Source organism: Lipotes vexillifer, unplaced genomic scaffold, assembly GCF_000442215.2.
Source record: "Lipotes vexillifer unplaced genomic scaffold, Lipotes_vexillifer_v1.1 scaffold695, whole genome shotgun sequence".
Taxonomy (NCBI): Eukaryota; Metazoa; Chordata; class Mammalia; order Artiodactyla; family Lipotidae; genus Lipotes; species Lipotes vexillifer.
Window position 1 is genome coordinate 129534 of NW_006798057.1, and position 16182 is coordinate 145715.

Genomic DNA, 16182 nt, shown 5'->3' on the forward strand with positions numbered 1-16182 from the left:
GCTGAAATTGCCTCCTTCCAGGTCTCCTTCTCAGCAGATACTCAAATTAAATTTCCAGGCAGTGAAGTAATGGAAAGTTACCACTTGGACTTGACCACAATGTGATTTATAAAAGAAAAATTGGTACTTCCATATCTAACTAGCTGCCCTGGGTGAGTACACCCAGTGTTCATCTATTAGGGTGCTGATGAAAGGAAAATCTCTGAGCCTGGAGTCAGCCAGTTAGAGTGATTTAAACAACAGAAAGTTATTCTGAGATGAACGTGTGGGTGGTGATGGTTCCTTCTGAGGACTGTGAGGTGTTCCACACCTCTCTGCTAACTTCCAGATGTGTACTGGCAACCTTTGGTGTTCCTTGTCTTACAGATGCATCACACCAATCTCTGCCTTTGTGTTCACAGGGCATTCTCCCTGTGCCTCTGTGTCCAAATATCTCCTTTTTATAAGGATACCAGTCATACTGTCCAGTATGACATTTTCTTAATATAACTAATTATGTCTTCAACGATGCTATTTCCAAATAAAGTCACATTTTGAGGTACTGAGGGTGAGGACTTCATATGAATTTGGGATGGGGAGACACAATTCAAACCCTAATAGGTTCTTACAAAGTTTCTTTTATTCCGCCTTTTATAAAATTTCAATAATTTCTCCAGCCCTTAGTTAGAGCAACAGTGTAATATTTTTGCAACTAAATCAATGTGAAAATACGTTCCTTTCTTGAAGATTTTTTCCCTAAAATTTATTCCAAAATCTGTGAAAATTAAGGTATGAACTATAGCCTCAAAGTCTCTAAGTCAGTGGATCTGCAGGTTGTTTCTTCTGTCTTCCCTCCTCACCTCACCCTCCCTCCTTCCATAGACAGCAGGCACCCACTGTGTGTCAGACACTGCAGGGTGCTGGCGATGTCAAGATGAATGCGGCAGCCTTGGACTCTGCTTTCTCAGAGTTCTGCACTAAAGGGATTGGTGCCGAGTCCCCAGGCACTTATAATTCAATGCGAGAGATGTATCCTGAGAGGGGAGGTTCACAGTTCTGTGGGAGCACAGTCAGGTGTTCACAGAGTCGCGCAACCCAGGCTGGGATGTCAGGGAACAGAGCCAGCACTAGGATGAGGGAGCCAGGTGCCCAGACCACACCATTTAAGGAGGCGCTCACACTTGGATGCCAACCCTGCACCTGCCCAACACTGAGAGTGAGCACCTCCTTAAATGGTGTGTCCTAGGTGTCTCACTGGTCTCACTCTAGTCCTGGCCCTGGCAGGGAAAGCTACGTAAAGGAGACAGCTAAGCTAAAACTGGAAAAGGGATGATAGAAAGATGAATGGCAGTTTGCCAGGTAGAGATGGAAGAAAGAACATTCCAGATAGAAAGACCAGCAAAGACCCAGAGAGAAGGTAGGCATGACACAACTGGGGGGCTGAAAGAGAACTGGCATCAGGGGAGCCTAATGGGAAGGTTTAGATGACTCCCATGAGTCATCTGAACTCACCAAGTCGAGGGAAACTAGAGTCCCAGCAGAGCCACTGCCACCTATGCGCCATGTTTTTACACAACTGGGTGAGTGAACGGAGCCTTCGTGATAATTTAAAAAAAAGTCTCCTTTTCTCCAGGTGGACACAGGCTTGTATCCAAGCACACAGCTCAGTCAGCAGAGCCTGGGCTGGATTGAAACTCCCACTTGCCCCCTTGGGCAGGTTTCCATCAGGATTTAGGCAGAGGAAGGTGCAGGAGTCTGTGGGTACAGAGTTGGGCCCTGAAGACAAGAGTTTGAGGCCCTTAGTGTTGGACCAGAACTCCAAAACCAACCCCAGATGGCCTGGTGTGCTTCACTCAGCTCTGAGCTGGAGGATTGGCCTTTCTGTTCCAACCCCATGTTGTCACATCGTGAATTCTGCTACTCTGGGAGTTAGGAGCTCTACTGAATTTATTTTTCTTTTGTAACTCACCGATCCTCAGTCTAATTTCCTTAACTACAGCTTAGTGGCTTGAATTGATCAGCCGAAGGGAAAAGACTGGATTTATCACCTATTTCTAGATCACCTATTTCTAGATTCTTCTGCATCTGGGATCATGATATGAAATATATTAACATATTTAAACTTACAGTATAATTGATTTACCAGAATATTCCATTAAAAATATTTTTGTATGGCTTTTCTCTCTATGAATTTACTGTTTCTCATTAAGATTATACTTTTCGGGGGCTTCCCTGGTGGTGCAGTGGTTGAGAGTCCGCCTGCCAATGCAGGGGACACGGGTTCGTGCCCCGGTCCGGGAAGATCCCACATGCCACAGAGCGGCTGGGCCCGTGAGCCATGGCCGCTGGGCCTGCGCATCCGGAGACTGTGCTCCGCAATGGGAGAGGCCAAAACAGTGAAAGGCCCACATACCGCAAAAAAAAAAAAAGATTATACTTTTCATAGACCTAGGCATTCCCCTGGAGACCCCCAGGACTTAAAGCTCCTCAGGAGGCATGCCAACAGCTTTGGAAGGTTAGAGAGAGACCAGTAGCTCAGTGTCCAAGCCTGATTTATGGCATCCCCTTGGGAATGCCCACTCTGTTGAGTGTCAGGTGCAGCAAGACCCACAGCATTCTCTGTTCTCCTAACACCCCCCAACTAAAACATGGGTAGGATCATCCAGTGACGCAACCAATTTAGAGCCAAAGCCGACATCTCTTTCTGATATGCTTTAAATGAGCAAGTTAGGAATAGTGTCTGGCTCACAGATGATATTAAGGTTAAAATAATTTGATTTTTGTTTAATAATTATTAATACAGTTATTTCTTTAAACAAAAATGACTAAGTTTATGGCTGAGTCTCATCTATATTTCGTTTGCTTCCAAATGTTCACAAACTTTTCAAAAATAACAGATTTATTTAGATATAATTCACATGCCATACAATTCACCTAATTAAAATATACAATTTGATGGGTTTTAGTATGCAACATCACCACAAACAATTTTACATTTTCATTGCATTAGCAGTCTGCCCCCATTCTCAAATTCCCCAGCCCCTGGCAACTACTAGTCTACTTTCTGTCTGTATGGATTTGCCTGTTAGGGACATTTCATGTAAATGGAACCATAGAGTGTGTGGTCTTTTGTGACTGGCCTCTTTCACTTAGCATAATTTTTTCAAGATTCATCCATGTTGTAATATGTATCAATACTTCCTTTCTGTGACTGAATAACATTTAACTGAGTGGATATACCACATTTTATTCATTCATTCTTCAGTTGGTGGACATTTGGGTTGTTTTCACTTTTTGGCTCTTATGAATAGTGCAGTTATGGACATTTGTGTACAAGTTTTTATGTCGACATGTTTTTGTTTCTTTTGGGTATATTCCTCGTAGTGGAATTGCCAGGTCATCTAGTAATTCTGTGTTTAAACTTTTGAGCAACTGACACTGTTTTCCAAAGTAACTGTATAATTTTACATACCCATGAGCAGTGTGTGAGGATTCCAATTTCTCCACATCTTAGTCAACACTTTTATTATCTTTTTTAAAATCATTATTATTATAGCCACTGTCCTAATGGGTATGAAGTGGTATCTCATTGTAGTTTTGATTTGCATCTTCTTGATGGCCAGTGATGATGAACATCTCTTTATGTGCTTATTGCGTCTTCTTCAAAGAAATGACTATTTAGGTGCTTTGCTCATTTTTTAATTGGGCTATTTATCTTTTTTATTATTGTTGTAGGAGTTCTTTTTATATTCTGAATGCAAGTCTCTCATCAGAAATATGATTTGTAAAAATATTCCACAAACCATTTTTTTTCACAAACCATTTTTTATATGTCCTGAATATTTTTTAAATATGTATTTATTTGGCTGCATTGGGTCTTTGTTGCGGCACACAGGCTTTTCATTGAGGCATGTGGGATTTTTCGTTGCAGTGCTCATTGCAGCACATGGGCTCTTTGTTGTGGCACGTGGGCTTCTCTCTAGTTGTGGCATGCAGGTTTTCTCTTCTCTAGTTGTGGCGCATGGGCTCCAGAGCATGTAGGCTCTGTAGTTTGTGGCACACGGGTTCTCTAGTTGAGGCACGTGAGCTCAGTAATTGTGGCGCGCAGGCTTTGTTGCCCCGCAGCATGTGGGATCTTAGTTTCCCTAGCAGGGATTTAACCCGTGTCCCCTGCATCAGAAGGTGGATTCTTTACCACTGGACCACCAGGGAAGTCCCTGTCCTAAATATTTTTGAAGATGAGTGGTTGATCAAACTTTATATGGCGTCATTTAGCCACTAAAAGTGATATTATAGCATTTATTGTCACACTTCAATGTATGATTAAGTGAAAGAAGCAGGTTCTAAAACATTATGATCCTTTTTAAAAAATGCATAGAAAATCATCTGGAAGTATATGTATATATATGTATATATATATATATATATGTGTGTGTATATATATATATATATATATATATATATATCAAGGTGTATAGCAGTCATCTTTGGATGTTGTAATTATATATTTTAACTTTCCATATCTTTTCTTACTTTTAGTGATGAATATGTATTGTTCTGATAGTAAATTATTCTCAATTTTTTAAAAAGCCCAACTGTGTAAGAAAATGCCTACCTCACTTGCACATGAGTTTGACTAATTCTACCTATTATTTGGACTTCCCCAAATCTCATGCGGGTGGGAACAAGATGAGACCACAAATGAGCCCATTTCAACATAACAACCTGAAGCTATGCCTCTCAGTTCCAGAGAGACCACAGGCTGGGAGGGGAAGGAGTAAAAGGTATGATTATGTATAGGGATTTAATATCAATCTGTATGGCTTGCTTCAATTTGCAAAGCACTTTCAGACATCTTACTTGATTCTCACAGCAACCCTATCAGACACCAGTGTTCAGATGAGGAAACCAAGGTTCAGAAACATTTTGTTTTTTCCCAAGGTTGTGTGGCCTAGTAAGTAAGGATGCTCAAACTACAGTCTGGGTTTTCTACTCCTGTTGCAGTACTTGTAAATGATTGCCCTGCCTCTCATACTGTATTCTTCTTTATAAAATTTTCTCTGAGAGTCGGATATTTGAAGGATCACTTTTTAATACCTGAAAAGATGCTGTGGTGTTAACTTGGAGTGCTGTGCTGTGCTTCTGGCTAAGATGGCTTCACAAACCCCCAAATACTTTTCTTTAGTGTTCTATCTCAGGAAAGGAAGAATTTTTGATACATGAATTAACTTATGGCTTGTTGTTGTTTACTTTTCTATTTTCTTCTCATTTATCAACTTTATTGCTAAGCTTCGAATATTGCTTTCTTTTAAAATTGTTGCCCAAATGAAATCATCTTGGCATTTGTATTGGCTTTATTTCTCTTCTATGACTTTTACAAGCAGCCTTGGAAACAAAGGACCTCTTCTTTACTTCCTTGGCACACTCTTCATCATTTATGGACATGAGAAAGAAAGATGAATTTTTTCCTTTGCTCAAATAACTATGGCATTGTCTGAGTTATTTAGGCTAAATTAGGTAGAAAATAATCTGAAGTCATTTTAAAAGTATGTGACTTTCTGTAGATTCTAGACAAGAGGTTGGTTTACAAACTTTTTCTGTAAAGACCCAGACAGTAAGTATTTCAGGCTTTGTAGGCTATACAGTGTCTGTTGCAACTCTTCAACTCTGCCATTGTAGTGCAAAAGCAGCCACAGACAATAAGTAAACAAGTGGGCCTGACTGTATCAATAAAACTTTATTTACAAAAGCAGTCAGTGAGTAGATTTGGCCCACAGGCCAGGGTTTGCTGACTCCTGTTTTCAATTATTTAATTTTTGTCTACCAGGAATGTAATTCTTTGGCTAAGTGATTTGTTACCAACCATATGTTTCAAAGCCTCTTTCTATCACCATAGATGTTAGTGGGGTTTCTCTTAAAAACTAAAATGTGGGCTTCCCTGGTGGCGCAGTGGTTGAGAGTCCGCCTGCCGATGCAGGGGACGCGGGTTCGTGCCCCGGTCCGGGAGGATCCCACATGCCGCGGAGCGTGGGCCATGGCCGCTGAGCCTGCGCATCCGGAGCCTGTGCTCCGCAACGGGGGAGGCCACAGCAGTGAGAGGCCCGCGTACCGCAAAAAAAAAAAACTAAAATGTGATACATACAAAGCTACTTATTACCTACTATATTCTAAGCTCATTAAGAGTTAGAAGGTGAGTCCAGTATTACTAGGTTGACTATTTATCTCTTCCTTTCCAAGGTTAGAACTGCTGCAAGTTACAACCTGGACCCTTCTTGGTCCAGGAACATGCCCCTGACCTCCTCTTGTGTTTTAACCCTCTTTACACTTATAGAAAGTACCCCAGTTCATAAGCTATTCAGTGAGCATTTTATTTCATTATGGCCATCTGAACCACAGATCTGAAAAGTAACTCTACTTCTATCAGTCAATTCCTTTGAAATTTATTGGAGAGCAAAATAGTTGTGAAAAGTATCCAATGACTATGTTGACCTAAAAAAAAAAAATAGGCTGCCAGTTATTTCTCCAGGAAAAAAAAAAAAAATTAGGTTCATTCAGGATTGGCAGGAAATTTCCATTTGGGGTCTGAAACCATGGTGAGCCATGTGCAAGTCCCCACATGGCGAGGGAAGGAGAATGCTTTTATAGAAGGGAAAAGGATTTGGGAGAGCCATAGTACACAAAGAGTCCATGGCTTTTCATTGACTAAGTTCTTGCCAGGAAAGAAGAGGAGTCTTTCTTCTTCCTGTTGGACTCTGCTGTCCTCCCAGAGCAGGAGAGCTCCCACTTCTGGGATCCTGACTCTATTTAACTGAGGTTTCTGTTTATTAATTTTTTTACAATTGTTTGTAATTTTTTACAATTTTTACAATTGAAAACAAAACCTATTTTTGTGGTCTCTTAGTTACTTTCTCACATTATGTCTCAGTTTTGGGGTAATTTGGGAATCGTAAGGCCTTTTTGTAGTAAAGATTCTGGGGTGAAGGGAAACAAGAAGGATTGATTTCTTTTATTATGAATTTTGTACATAAAAATTTTCCATGTGGGCTTCCCTGGTGGCGCAGTGGTTGAGAGTCCGCCTGCCAATGCAGGGGACACGGGTTCGTGCCCCGGTCCGGGGAGATCCCACATGCCGCGGAGCAGCTGGGCCCGTGAGCCACGGCCGCTGGGCCTGCACATCTGGAGCCTGTGCTCCGCAATGGGAGAGGCCACAACAGTGAGAGGCCTGCGTACCACAAAAAAAAAAAAAAAAAAATTTTTCCGTGCAAGAAAACTTTCTAAAAGTCTTCACAAGTATTTTTGAGAAGATTGTTTTTAAATGCCTGTTTCTAAACAATATATATAGATACATTTTTTAATATGAGAGAGTCTTACCCCAAGAAACTACAAGAATATTTTCCCACTGCCACCTTTAAATTAATTTTTTAAATTAACATTTTTTATGATGTAAAAGTAATATATTTTTATAGAAGAAAATTTGGGAAATTTATAAAGCATAAATAAGAAAAGTAAAATCACTCACAATCAACTCCTTAGAAATAACTATTGCTAACATTTTGGTGACATTTGAGTATCTCTTTATGCATATGTGTACATATAGATTAGATACAAAATTGATCTAATAAGATTATATAAAGTACTTTTGTAATCTGTCTTTTTTACTGAAGAATATATAGTGGATATACTTCTGTGTTGATACATACAGATCGACATTAACTTTAATGGATACGTGGTGTAGATGTACTTACTATAACCCACTTGGATGATCACCTATTGGGGTATTTTAAGTGCTTTATACTTTTCCACTATTGCAAAGAATGCTTCAGTAAACATTCTTGTATATAGTATCTTCTTATCCTGCCAGAGTACTTCTTCAAGATAAACTATTAAAAGTGCAATTAGCAGAAATACGTGTGTACATACATACGTATAATTTTGATATAGAAAAGTTTGTGCCCAAATTATATTCTTCCCAACAGTTAATGAGAGTGCTGCACACCCTCACCAAACTGGGAAATTTCTATAATTTCTCAACAGATCAGTTATCAGCATCATGGCATCCTTTCTGATTACTATTGTTGCTTTAATATTTTATATTTTTTAAACCAACACCTACACAGCACTTACTATGTGTCAGAGGCTATTCTAGGTGTGTTTCTTTTTAATATTAACTAATTTAATCTTTAAAATAACCCAATGAAGTGGGCACTGTTATTATTCCTAACTTACAGATGAGAAAGCTGTCAAGCAACTTGAAGGTCCTATATCTAGTAAGTGGTGGAGCCAGGATTTGAACCTTCCTGATTTATTATCCCTTGAACCTTCCTGATTATCCCAAAGTCTATCCTCTTGACTGCTATGCCCTGCTGCTTCTTGGAGGAAAGAAAGGCTTAGCTGCCTAGGAAATGAACCTGGCAACAGGGGTCAGAGAGCCAAATCCATCTATTATTTTCAGTATCTTCTATTTTAATTACTTTAAAGATAATCCCTTTGATGTTTTTAGGGTATATCAAGGTCAGAAGAAATCAGAAGAAGCTCTGCCCCACTACCAAGAGGCTTTAGAATATATTGAGATCAGTAAAGGTGAAAAAAGTCTTGAGTGCGTGCCAACATTGAGGGAATTGGCAGGTGTAGAACAAGCCCTGGGATTTCACGACGCATCCATCAACCACCTTTTACAGGTAAGCTGCAACGTACTGCCCACCAAAGCTGTTCCAGTCCACTGCTTTTCACAGATACAGGTGGAATAGCAGCTCTAAGAATTCCTGGCTTTGTTAAGTGCTCTAGATAAGTAGAACACTTGGTCTGGAGTAGAAGTTCAACAAACATCTTCGTAAGTGGGCAAGTGTGGGATACTGGTCCTGTGTTACCTGTGCATCTTCCACAAACAGTCTGAGACTGCCTGAGGGTGGCTTTTCTTATATTAGGTGCATAATTTAAGTCTTGTTTCCCAGACAATGTTTCTTTATTATTTAATGCTTATCTATTTAGAGCTTATGTTATCAAACTTATTAGGGTTCTTATCTACCACATTCTACAATCTTTACCTGAAGTCACTTAGAGTTGTCATCTGGTAGCTGCTGTTCTACTTTGTCATTAAAAGATTCCTCTGTGAGTGTATCAGTTAGGGTTCTTCAGAGAAATAGAACCAATTGCTTGTATACATAGAGTGAGAGAGAGAGAGAGATTTACTGCTATTTTAAGGAATTGGCTCACACAGCTGTGGGGGCTGACAAGTCCGAAATCCGTAGGGTAGGTGGGCCAGCTGAAAATGCAAGCAGGGTCTCTGTGTTACAGTCTTGGAGCAGAATTCCTTCTTCACTGAAACCTCAGCCTTTTGCTCTGTAGACCTTCAATTGATTGGATGAGGCCTACTCATCCAATTATTACCTATTATTGAAGGTGATCTCCTTTATTCAAAGTCTACTGATTATAAATGTTAATCATAGCTACAAAGTACATTCACAGCAACATTTAGACTAGTATTTGACCTAACAACTGGGCACCGTAACCTAGCCAAGCTGACACATAAAACTAACCATCACAGTCAGTTTGATGTTTTCGTGTGGTATCATCTGCTAAAAACACATTTTAAATTGTTTTCTGAGAATTTTTCCCTGTTAAAGTTGTAAAATATAGACTAACTCATTTCTTATTTCAGATGAGATATAATGATATGGTACTGAGTGTTCTTTATTGCTATTTCTTTTAAAATTTGTATGACCATTTATACTCCCACACGCAGTTTATTAGAGTGTGCCATTCTCTCACTTTCTCTGGATTATCTCCCTTAAATATTATTACCACCCCGTGACATATTATTATTATTATCAGTTTATAGATATGGAAGTCAAGAATTAGAAAGGTTGAGTGATATGTCCAGGAGTACACAGCTAATAAATGGCATAGCCCAGGTTTAAATGCAATATTTTTTTTTTGAAAGGTAATTCTGGCTGACACATAGAGAGGAGACTAGGGAGGGTGTGCCAAGAGTGGAGGCAGAGTGAAGCACTGAAGGCTGAATATGGTGATGGCTTAAACTAGGATGATGTTCGTAAGGATGAAGAGAAGTAGATGGGTGTGACAAAGATTTAGGAGGCAGAATTTATGAGATATGGAGCTTGAGTGGATGCAGGACAAAGAGGGAAGGGGAAGAGTCAAAGATGACTCCCGGGTTTCTGGTCTGAACACCTGAGTGGGTGTTTGTGCCATTTACAGTGGGGGAGCAGGTGTGACTGGGTGATGGAGAGATGGTGAGCTGAGGTTTTTTGTTCGTTTGTTTGGTTTTCTTGTTGTTGTTGTTTTTTGTTTTCTTTGCGGTATGTGGGCCTCTCATTGTCTCAGCCTCTCCCGTTGTGGAGCACAGGCTCTGGACGCGCAGGCTCAGCGGCCATGGCTCATGGGCCTAGCCGCTCCGCGGCGTGTGGGATCTTCCTGGACCGGGGCACGAACCTGTGTCCCCTGCATCGGCAGGCGGACTCTCAACCACTGCGCCACCAGGGAAGCCCGTGAGCTCAAGTTTTGATGGTGAGTCTGAGATGCCCATAAGGCATCCAAGCAGAAATGACAGCTAGACAGTTATATAATCAGGACTAGAGTTCAGAAAATAGGTCAGCAAGTCCTCCACTTATACACAGTAATTGCCTTGGAAGAGGGTGAGATCACCCAGGCAGGGTTTATGGAGGAACTTTGGTATTCATTGGTCAAGTAAAGAAGGATAAATTGGTAAAGGAAAAAGAAGAATTTGCCAGATAAAAACAAGAAGAAAAGTAAAAAAGAAAGAGATATCCTCATTGTCACCCCTTTTGATACCTTTTGCTGTTATGGAGGGCATGGAGCTGTCAGGAGAAAAAATGAGTTCATATCTGTAAAGTGTTGAGCACAGTGCCTGCTAGTGCAATATATGAATTTTTGAAAAGTTCTCCCTTTCCTTTTCTTGCTTTTCTTTTTCTTGCATTGATGACCTAGTTGAGGGGAACGTTGAGGCACTGATGAGAACAGAATCCAGATTGTACTGTGAGTGAGATATGAGGAAGCAAAGGTAATAAATGCAGGTGCCTGCCTCAAAACATACTAAGAGGTGGGGAGGACTGGCCCAGGCAGGGGCCAGAGTACATGGAAAGGTCTGAAGGTAAGACAAAGTTTGACACATTTGGGGAACTGCAAGAAGTTCCCAATGCCTGGGCAATGGGAATGGGAAGGCAGTGGGTGGGTATCATTCAGATGGGGTGTGGAAAGTCATGGTAAGGAATTTGAGCTTCATCCTAAGGGCAGTTAAGGGTTTTCGAGCAGGGAGATTGACATCACCAGATTATCAGTCTAGAAGGGCTGCTCTGCAGCATGGAGAAGGGACTGGATGGCAGAGAGATAACCAGGGAGGCGACTCAGTAGGTGGCCGCAACAGACCAGGTAGGCATGATGACAGCCCGGACTCAGGCGGTGTCGTGAGAACAGAGAGACATGGACAGATAGAGAGTAGGAATGACAGGCCTGGGAGTTGTGCAGACGTGGGAGAGTGAAGGAGATGGAGGAGTCCAGCTTTAGACCAGTTTTCTGCGTGTGGCTGGTTGGGACATTTACTGAGTTAAGGAACACTGTGGATTTGCAATTTTTTGTTAGTATCAATAATTCTGAATATTCTTATTTTTAAAAATGTTTTTTCTTTTCTTGAATTATATGCTGATATACATTTCCAAAAGTTAAACTGCTGGGAGGTAAGATATGAACATTTTTATACCTCTTGATTTTTGTTGACATTCTGCCAAAAGGTTGTTTTGAGTTACCTGGCCACCAGAAGTTGGCTTTTCTTTGCTCTTAATTGAGCCAGTTTCACACCAACCTTGTGAACTTTTTTATATTATTTTATTCCCATTTTACAAATTTTATAAATTTGAGATTTATCTCAAATTTATTTTAATTTAGAATTTTTGTTTGTTTGTTTGTTTTTATTTTTTTTTCAGTACGTGGGCCTCTCACTGTTGTGGCCTCTCCCGTTGCGGAGCACAGGCTCCGGACGAGCAGGCTCAGCGGCCATGGCTCAAGGGCCCAGCCACTCTGCGGCATGTGGGATCCTCCCGGACCGGGGCATGAACCCGTGTCCCCTGCATTGGCAGGTGGACTCTCAACCACTGCGCCACCAGGGAAGCCCAACAGTATTAAGCCTTTCAATCCATAACCATGGGATCATCTCTTATTTCTTTAGGTCTTCCTTAATTTCTTTCAACCATGTTTTATAGTATAAGTTTTGCGCTTCTTTTGGTAGATTTATTCCCAAGTATTTTGGAGTTTTTTATGTTATTACAAATAGAAATGTTTTCTTAATCTCCTTTTCTTATTGTTCATTGCCTGTGCATAGAAATACAAATGATTTTTGTATGTTAACTTTGTATCCTACAACCTTTGTAAATTTGTTTATTAGCTCTAGTTTGTGTGTGTAGGTGTAATGTTTTCTGCCATGCAAAAGTTTTCTTAGTGCTTTCAAGTTTTCAATCTTTTGTTACATTTAGATTTTGACTCTGAGAAATATTTCTCTGTATGCAGGTTATGGAGGAATTCACTAATTTTTATTAATGCTTTGTCATTAATAAAAGTTTAATAGGTGACTTTTATTGTTTATTCTTGAGGTTAATAAAGATTAGAGAGTGTTTAAATAAATACTTGCCTATGATTATTGAAGAGATAGCTTTGTGAAGTCAAGATAGCATTGGATTTGAAATCAGAAAACTTGGGTTGGAGTCCAGACTCTTCTGTTTACCATTTGTTCGATAATATGTCACTTAGTCTCTCAAAAAAAAAGAAAAAAAAAGAAAAAGCCTACAAAAGACCCTATCCACTTCACAGAACAGCTCAAAGATTCAAAATGCAAAGTGCTTTGTGAACAATTTGGCATGTTGCCAGTATAAGCTACTTTTATTTATTAACAGTAATTGTTAAACATTTATCAAGGCTCCCCTTTTCTTTAGCAACTTTACCTAAAATACAGAAAGGTACAGCTCTCCAAGGGAGCCCATGCCTAAAAGCCATTTATTAATTACACACAAAGGAAAGGGGTTTTGTTGTTTCCCCTCTTGTTCTTTCACTCTTCATTCCTTTGGAGTGAGAGCAACACCCAGGGAGAAAAGACCTTTTATTCTCTGTAGAATGTATAAAAGTTCCAAAGTATTTTAGGAATTAACCCATTAAATTGGAGAAAAATAAAGCCAGCCCCCCAGAGCCATCACAGAGGGAAGGCAGCAGTCCCAAGGACTGACGAAAGAGCTGTCATCAGCCCTGTGGGTCCTCTGCAGCAGGGTTCTGTGAGAAAACCACACAAACGTGATTGTTTCTGAAACTCTTCGTGGCAGATTTTGGCACTAGAACCTTATTTTCCTATCCAAAAGAAAAATCACAGGATTTCATTTGTGTGAGCAATAGCATGTTTGTGGGTGTGTGCCTTCAAGGAGTATACGTTAACACCACGCTAGCTTGGATTGCTTTTTCACGTCTCTGACACTCGAATCGCATATCTCTCTTTTCAGTTTTCAGGGCAGCTCTGCCATTCAGTAGTTCCCAAATTTAGAGAAGTTTGATTTGCAAAGTATGATGAAATAATTTATAGGTTACTCTACCTAAGACTTTAAGATCAGAAATTCTGGGTTCAGGTTCCTGCTCTGGGTGAGTTATTGGCCTTGGTCAGGCCTAGGTGGTGGCTGATAGGTGCTCACATGTGACTCCTGGCAGGTGCAAACTATTCAGTAAATGGCAGCACTTCTTACTGGCTCTTGTTAATTGCTGTGTATTTGCTATAAAGTGTAATTCATTTATTATAAATAATCAGATGAGTGCTATTTTTAATTTTCAAAATCTCTGACAACACTAGCCTATTTTGTTTAAAATTAGAAAAGATGCAGAATGCAGTTATGATTTTATACAGTATAAACCTTTTCTAAGAATGACACAAATCATGGTGCCATACTGCTTCTTTTGAAAAGACAACTGTTTTTTATCATAATGATAATGCTTTTTATAAAAAGAAAAAATCGAGCCATACAGAAAAATACAGAGAAATGGGCTACAAGTCATCTCAGCCCTCCTCCCCCATCCTAGAAGTACCCAGTGTTGTGACACTTGGTGGGCATTTTTCCTCTGCAGGTGTGCAGATAGCTATAGATTGAGAGACAGAGGGACGAGAAGAAAAAAGAGAAAGAAAGATTGATAAACTTGACAGCATAAGAATGAAAAAGTTCTCTATGACAACATATCACAAAGTTAAGAAATAAATGTCAAGGAGGGGAAAGTATAGAAAGAGTTCTTATAAAATCTAGATGAAAAAGACAACTCAATAGAAATATGGACAAAAAACAGAAACAGACATTTTACTGAAGAGGGAATACATTGGCCAATAACCATCCAAAAATAATCCCTAACCTCACTTGTTATTAAAGAAATGCAGTTTAACCAAGGAGATGCCAAAAAAGTTTGGTGCCACTCCATGGTGGCAAGGGTGTGAAGAAGCAGACATCCTCACGCACTGCTTGTAAGACTGGGAATCAGCACCATTTTGGGGGAAAGCAGTTGACATTCCCTCTCCAGTTTTATAACACACTGACCCTTTGACCCAGCAATTTCACTTCTAGAAACTTACCTAACAGATGTGCACAAGTGTGCAAAGAAACAGGGTTATTAGCAATAGCAAAAAATTAGAAACACTCTTAAAACCCATTAGTAGGGGACTGGTTATAAAGCTATGATCTATCCATGTGATGGGATACTGTAGAGACACTAAAGAGAATGAGATGGATGTCTGTGTTCTGAAGAAAGGTGTCCAAAATATATTCTTAATTTTAAAAAGCCAGATGTGACCAGAATATTCTGTCAGTCAATGACCAGTTAAAGACTACATTGTGCTGGGCACAGTGTTAGGCCTGGGACTATGATGGAAGGCTTGGATGTCAGAGGCCCTGCCCTCAAGAAGCAGCCTAGTGAGTGAGACAGACCTTAGTGAAGAATCACACAGATGAATGTAAAACTACCACTGTGAAGTGCACCGCAGGGAGAGGTACCGGGTGCTGTGAGAGCTCCCAGCGGGGCAGCCTGAGCTGATGTGGGATCTGATAATGAGACACCCCAAAGGTTGAGGAGAGGGGAACCACTGTGGTGAGAGCCCAGAATGGGTGGCAGGAGATGAAGCTGAGCTGAGAGGGGGACAGGGCCAGGCTCTGATCTTGTGTGTGTGTGTGTGTGTGTGTGTGTGTGTGCGTGTGTGAGCACACCAGTATTTCTGAGAGGATATGCAGGAACCTGTTGATAATGGGTAGCTATAAGCAATCAGACTGGAAATGGGGAGAAGAGGGCTTGAGGCTTATAGGCACAAAGGACAGGGCATTAAAAATTTTAACTGCTTATTCTTTTCTACTACTTAGGATTTTTAAAAAGTTATATGCAGGTACTACTCTTATAATTTAAAAATCTAATTAAGTTTTAAGAAAACACACAGAACAAAAAGACAAAAATATAAGGCCCCAACATGTCTATTTTGGTGCTAACTCTTACAGCGAGTGAGTAGGGCCTTTTCTCCCCAGCCCTTTGGAGGAGCTAAAATTGACAACCGGAAAGCTGCCACAGAGATTTTCTCTGACTATTAAAAGAAACTGGCTCAGTCTGGGGCCCTCAGAAATCAGTTTTTGAATGCCCTCTGCACCCAGTTACTTCCCTTGCATCTACTTCCCCCGGGGATTCCCAGCTCCATCGTTTTTTTAGCCAGTGCCCTCCAGCCGCCTCAGTCCCCTCCAGCCGCCTCAGTCCCCTCCAGCCGCCTCAGTCCCCTATGGTGTGTGTGGCCATGGAAGACTTCCCTACTGGGCAGAGATGGGAGAGGAAAGGAAGTGGCAACCTTGCGCTGCAACATGACCCTGTCTTGAACGAGGATGACAGTCAAAGCCTAAGGGTAGAATGGCCAGCTCTGGCAGAGCTGAGAGAGAAAGCTATGCAGTCTCACAGCTGGTCAGTTATAAGAGAAACACAGCAAGCTCATACCTCATAGTGACAAGTGGACTTGAGCTTCTGTTGAATTAAGGCATAAATTTGAATCAAAGCAGAAACGGAGACACTTGATAGAAGGCACTTTAACGTCTGCTCCATCCACCGTCCACTGCCTGACCCCCTCCACGGCGTCTCTCTAGAGTCAGTGCTCAGAATTCCATATGTTGGCAGCTCGCTCTTTTCCTA

General features: G+C 40.7%; 1 protein-coding gene across 1 annotated transcript in view; it reads left to right on the forward strand.

The window, feature by feature from the left end:
- The window catches only part of TTC23 (tetratricopeptide repeat domain 23), a 109216-nt gene that overhangs the window by 53167 nt on the left and 39867 nt on the right, over positions 1 to 16182 (forward strand). Inside the window, exon 6 of the mRNA XM_007470086.1 lies at positions 8480 to 8657. Coding sequence (XP_007470148.1) covers positions 8480 to 8657 — 178 coding nt within the window. The remainder of the gene's footprint in view (positions 1 to 8479; positions 8658 to 16182) is intronic.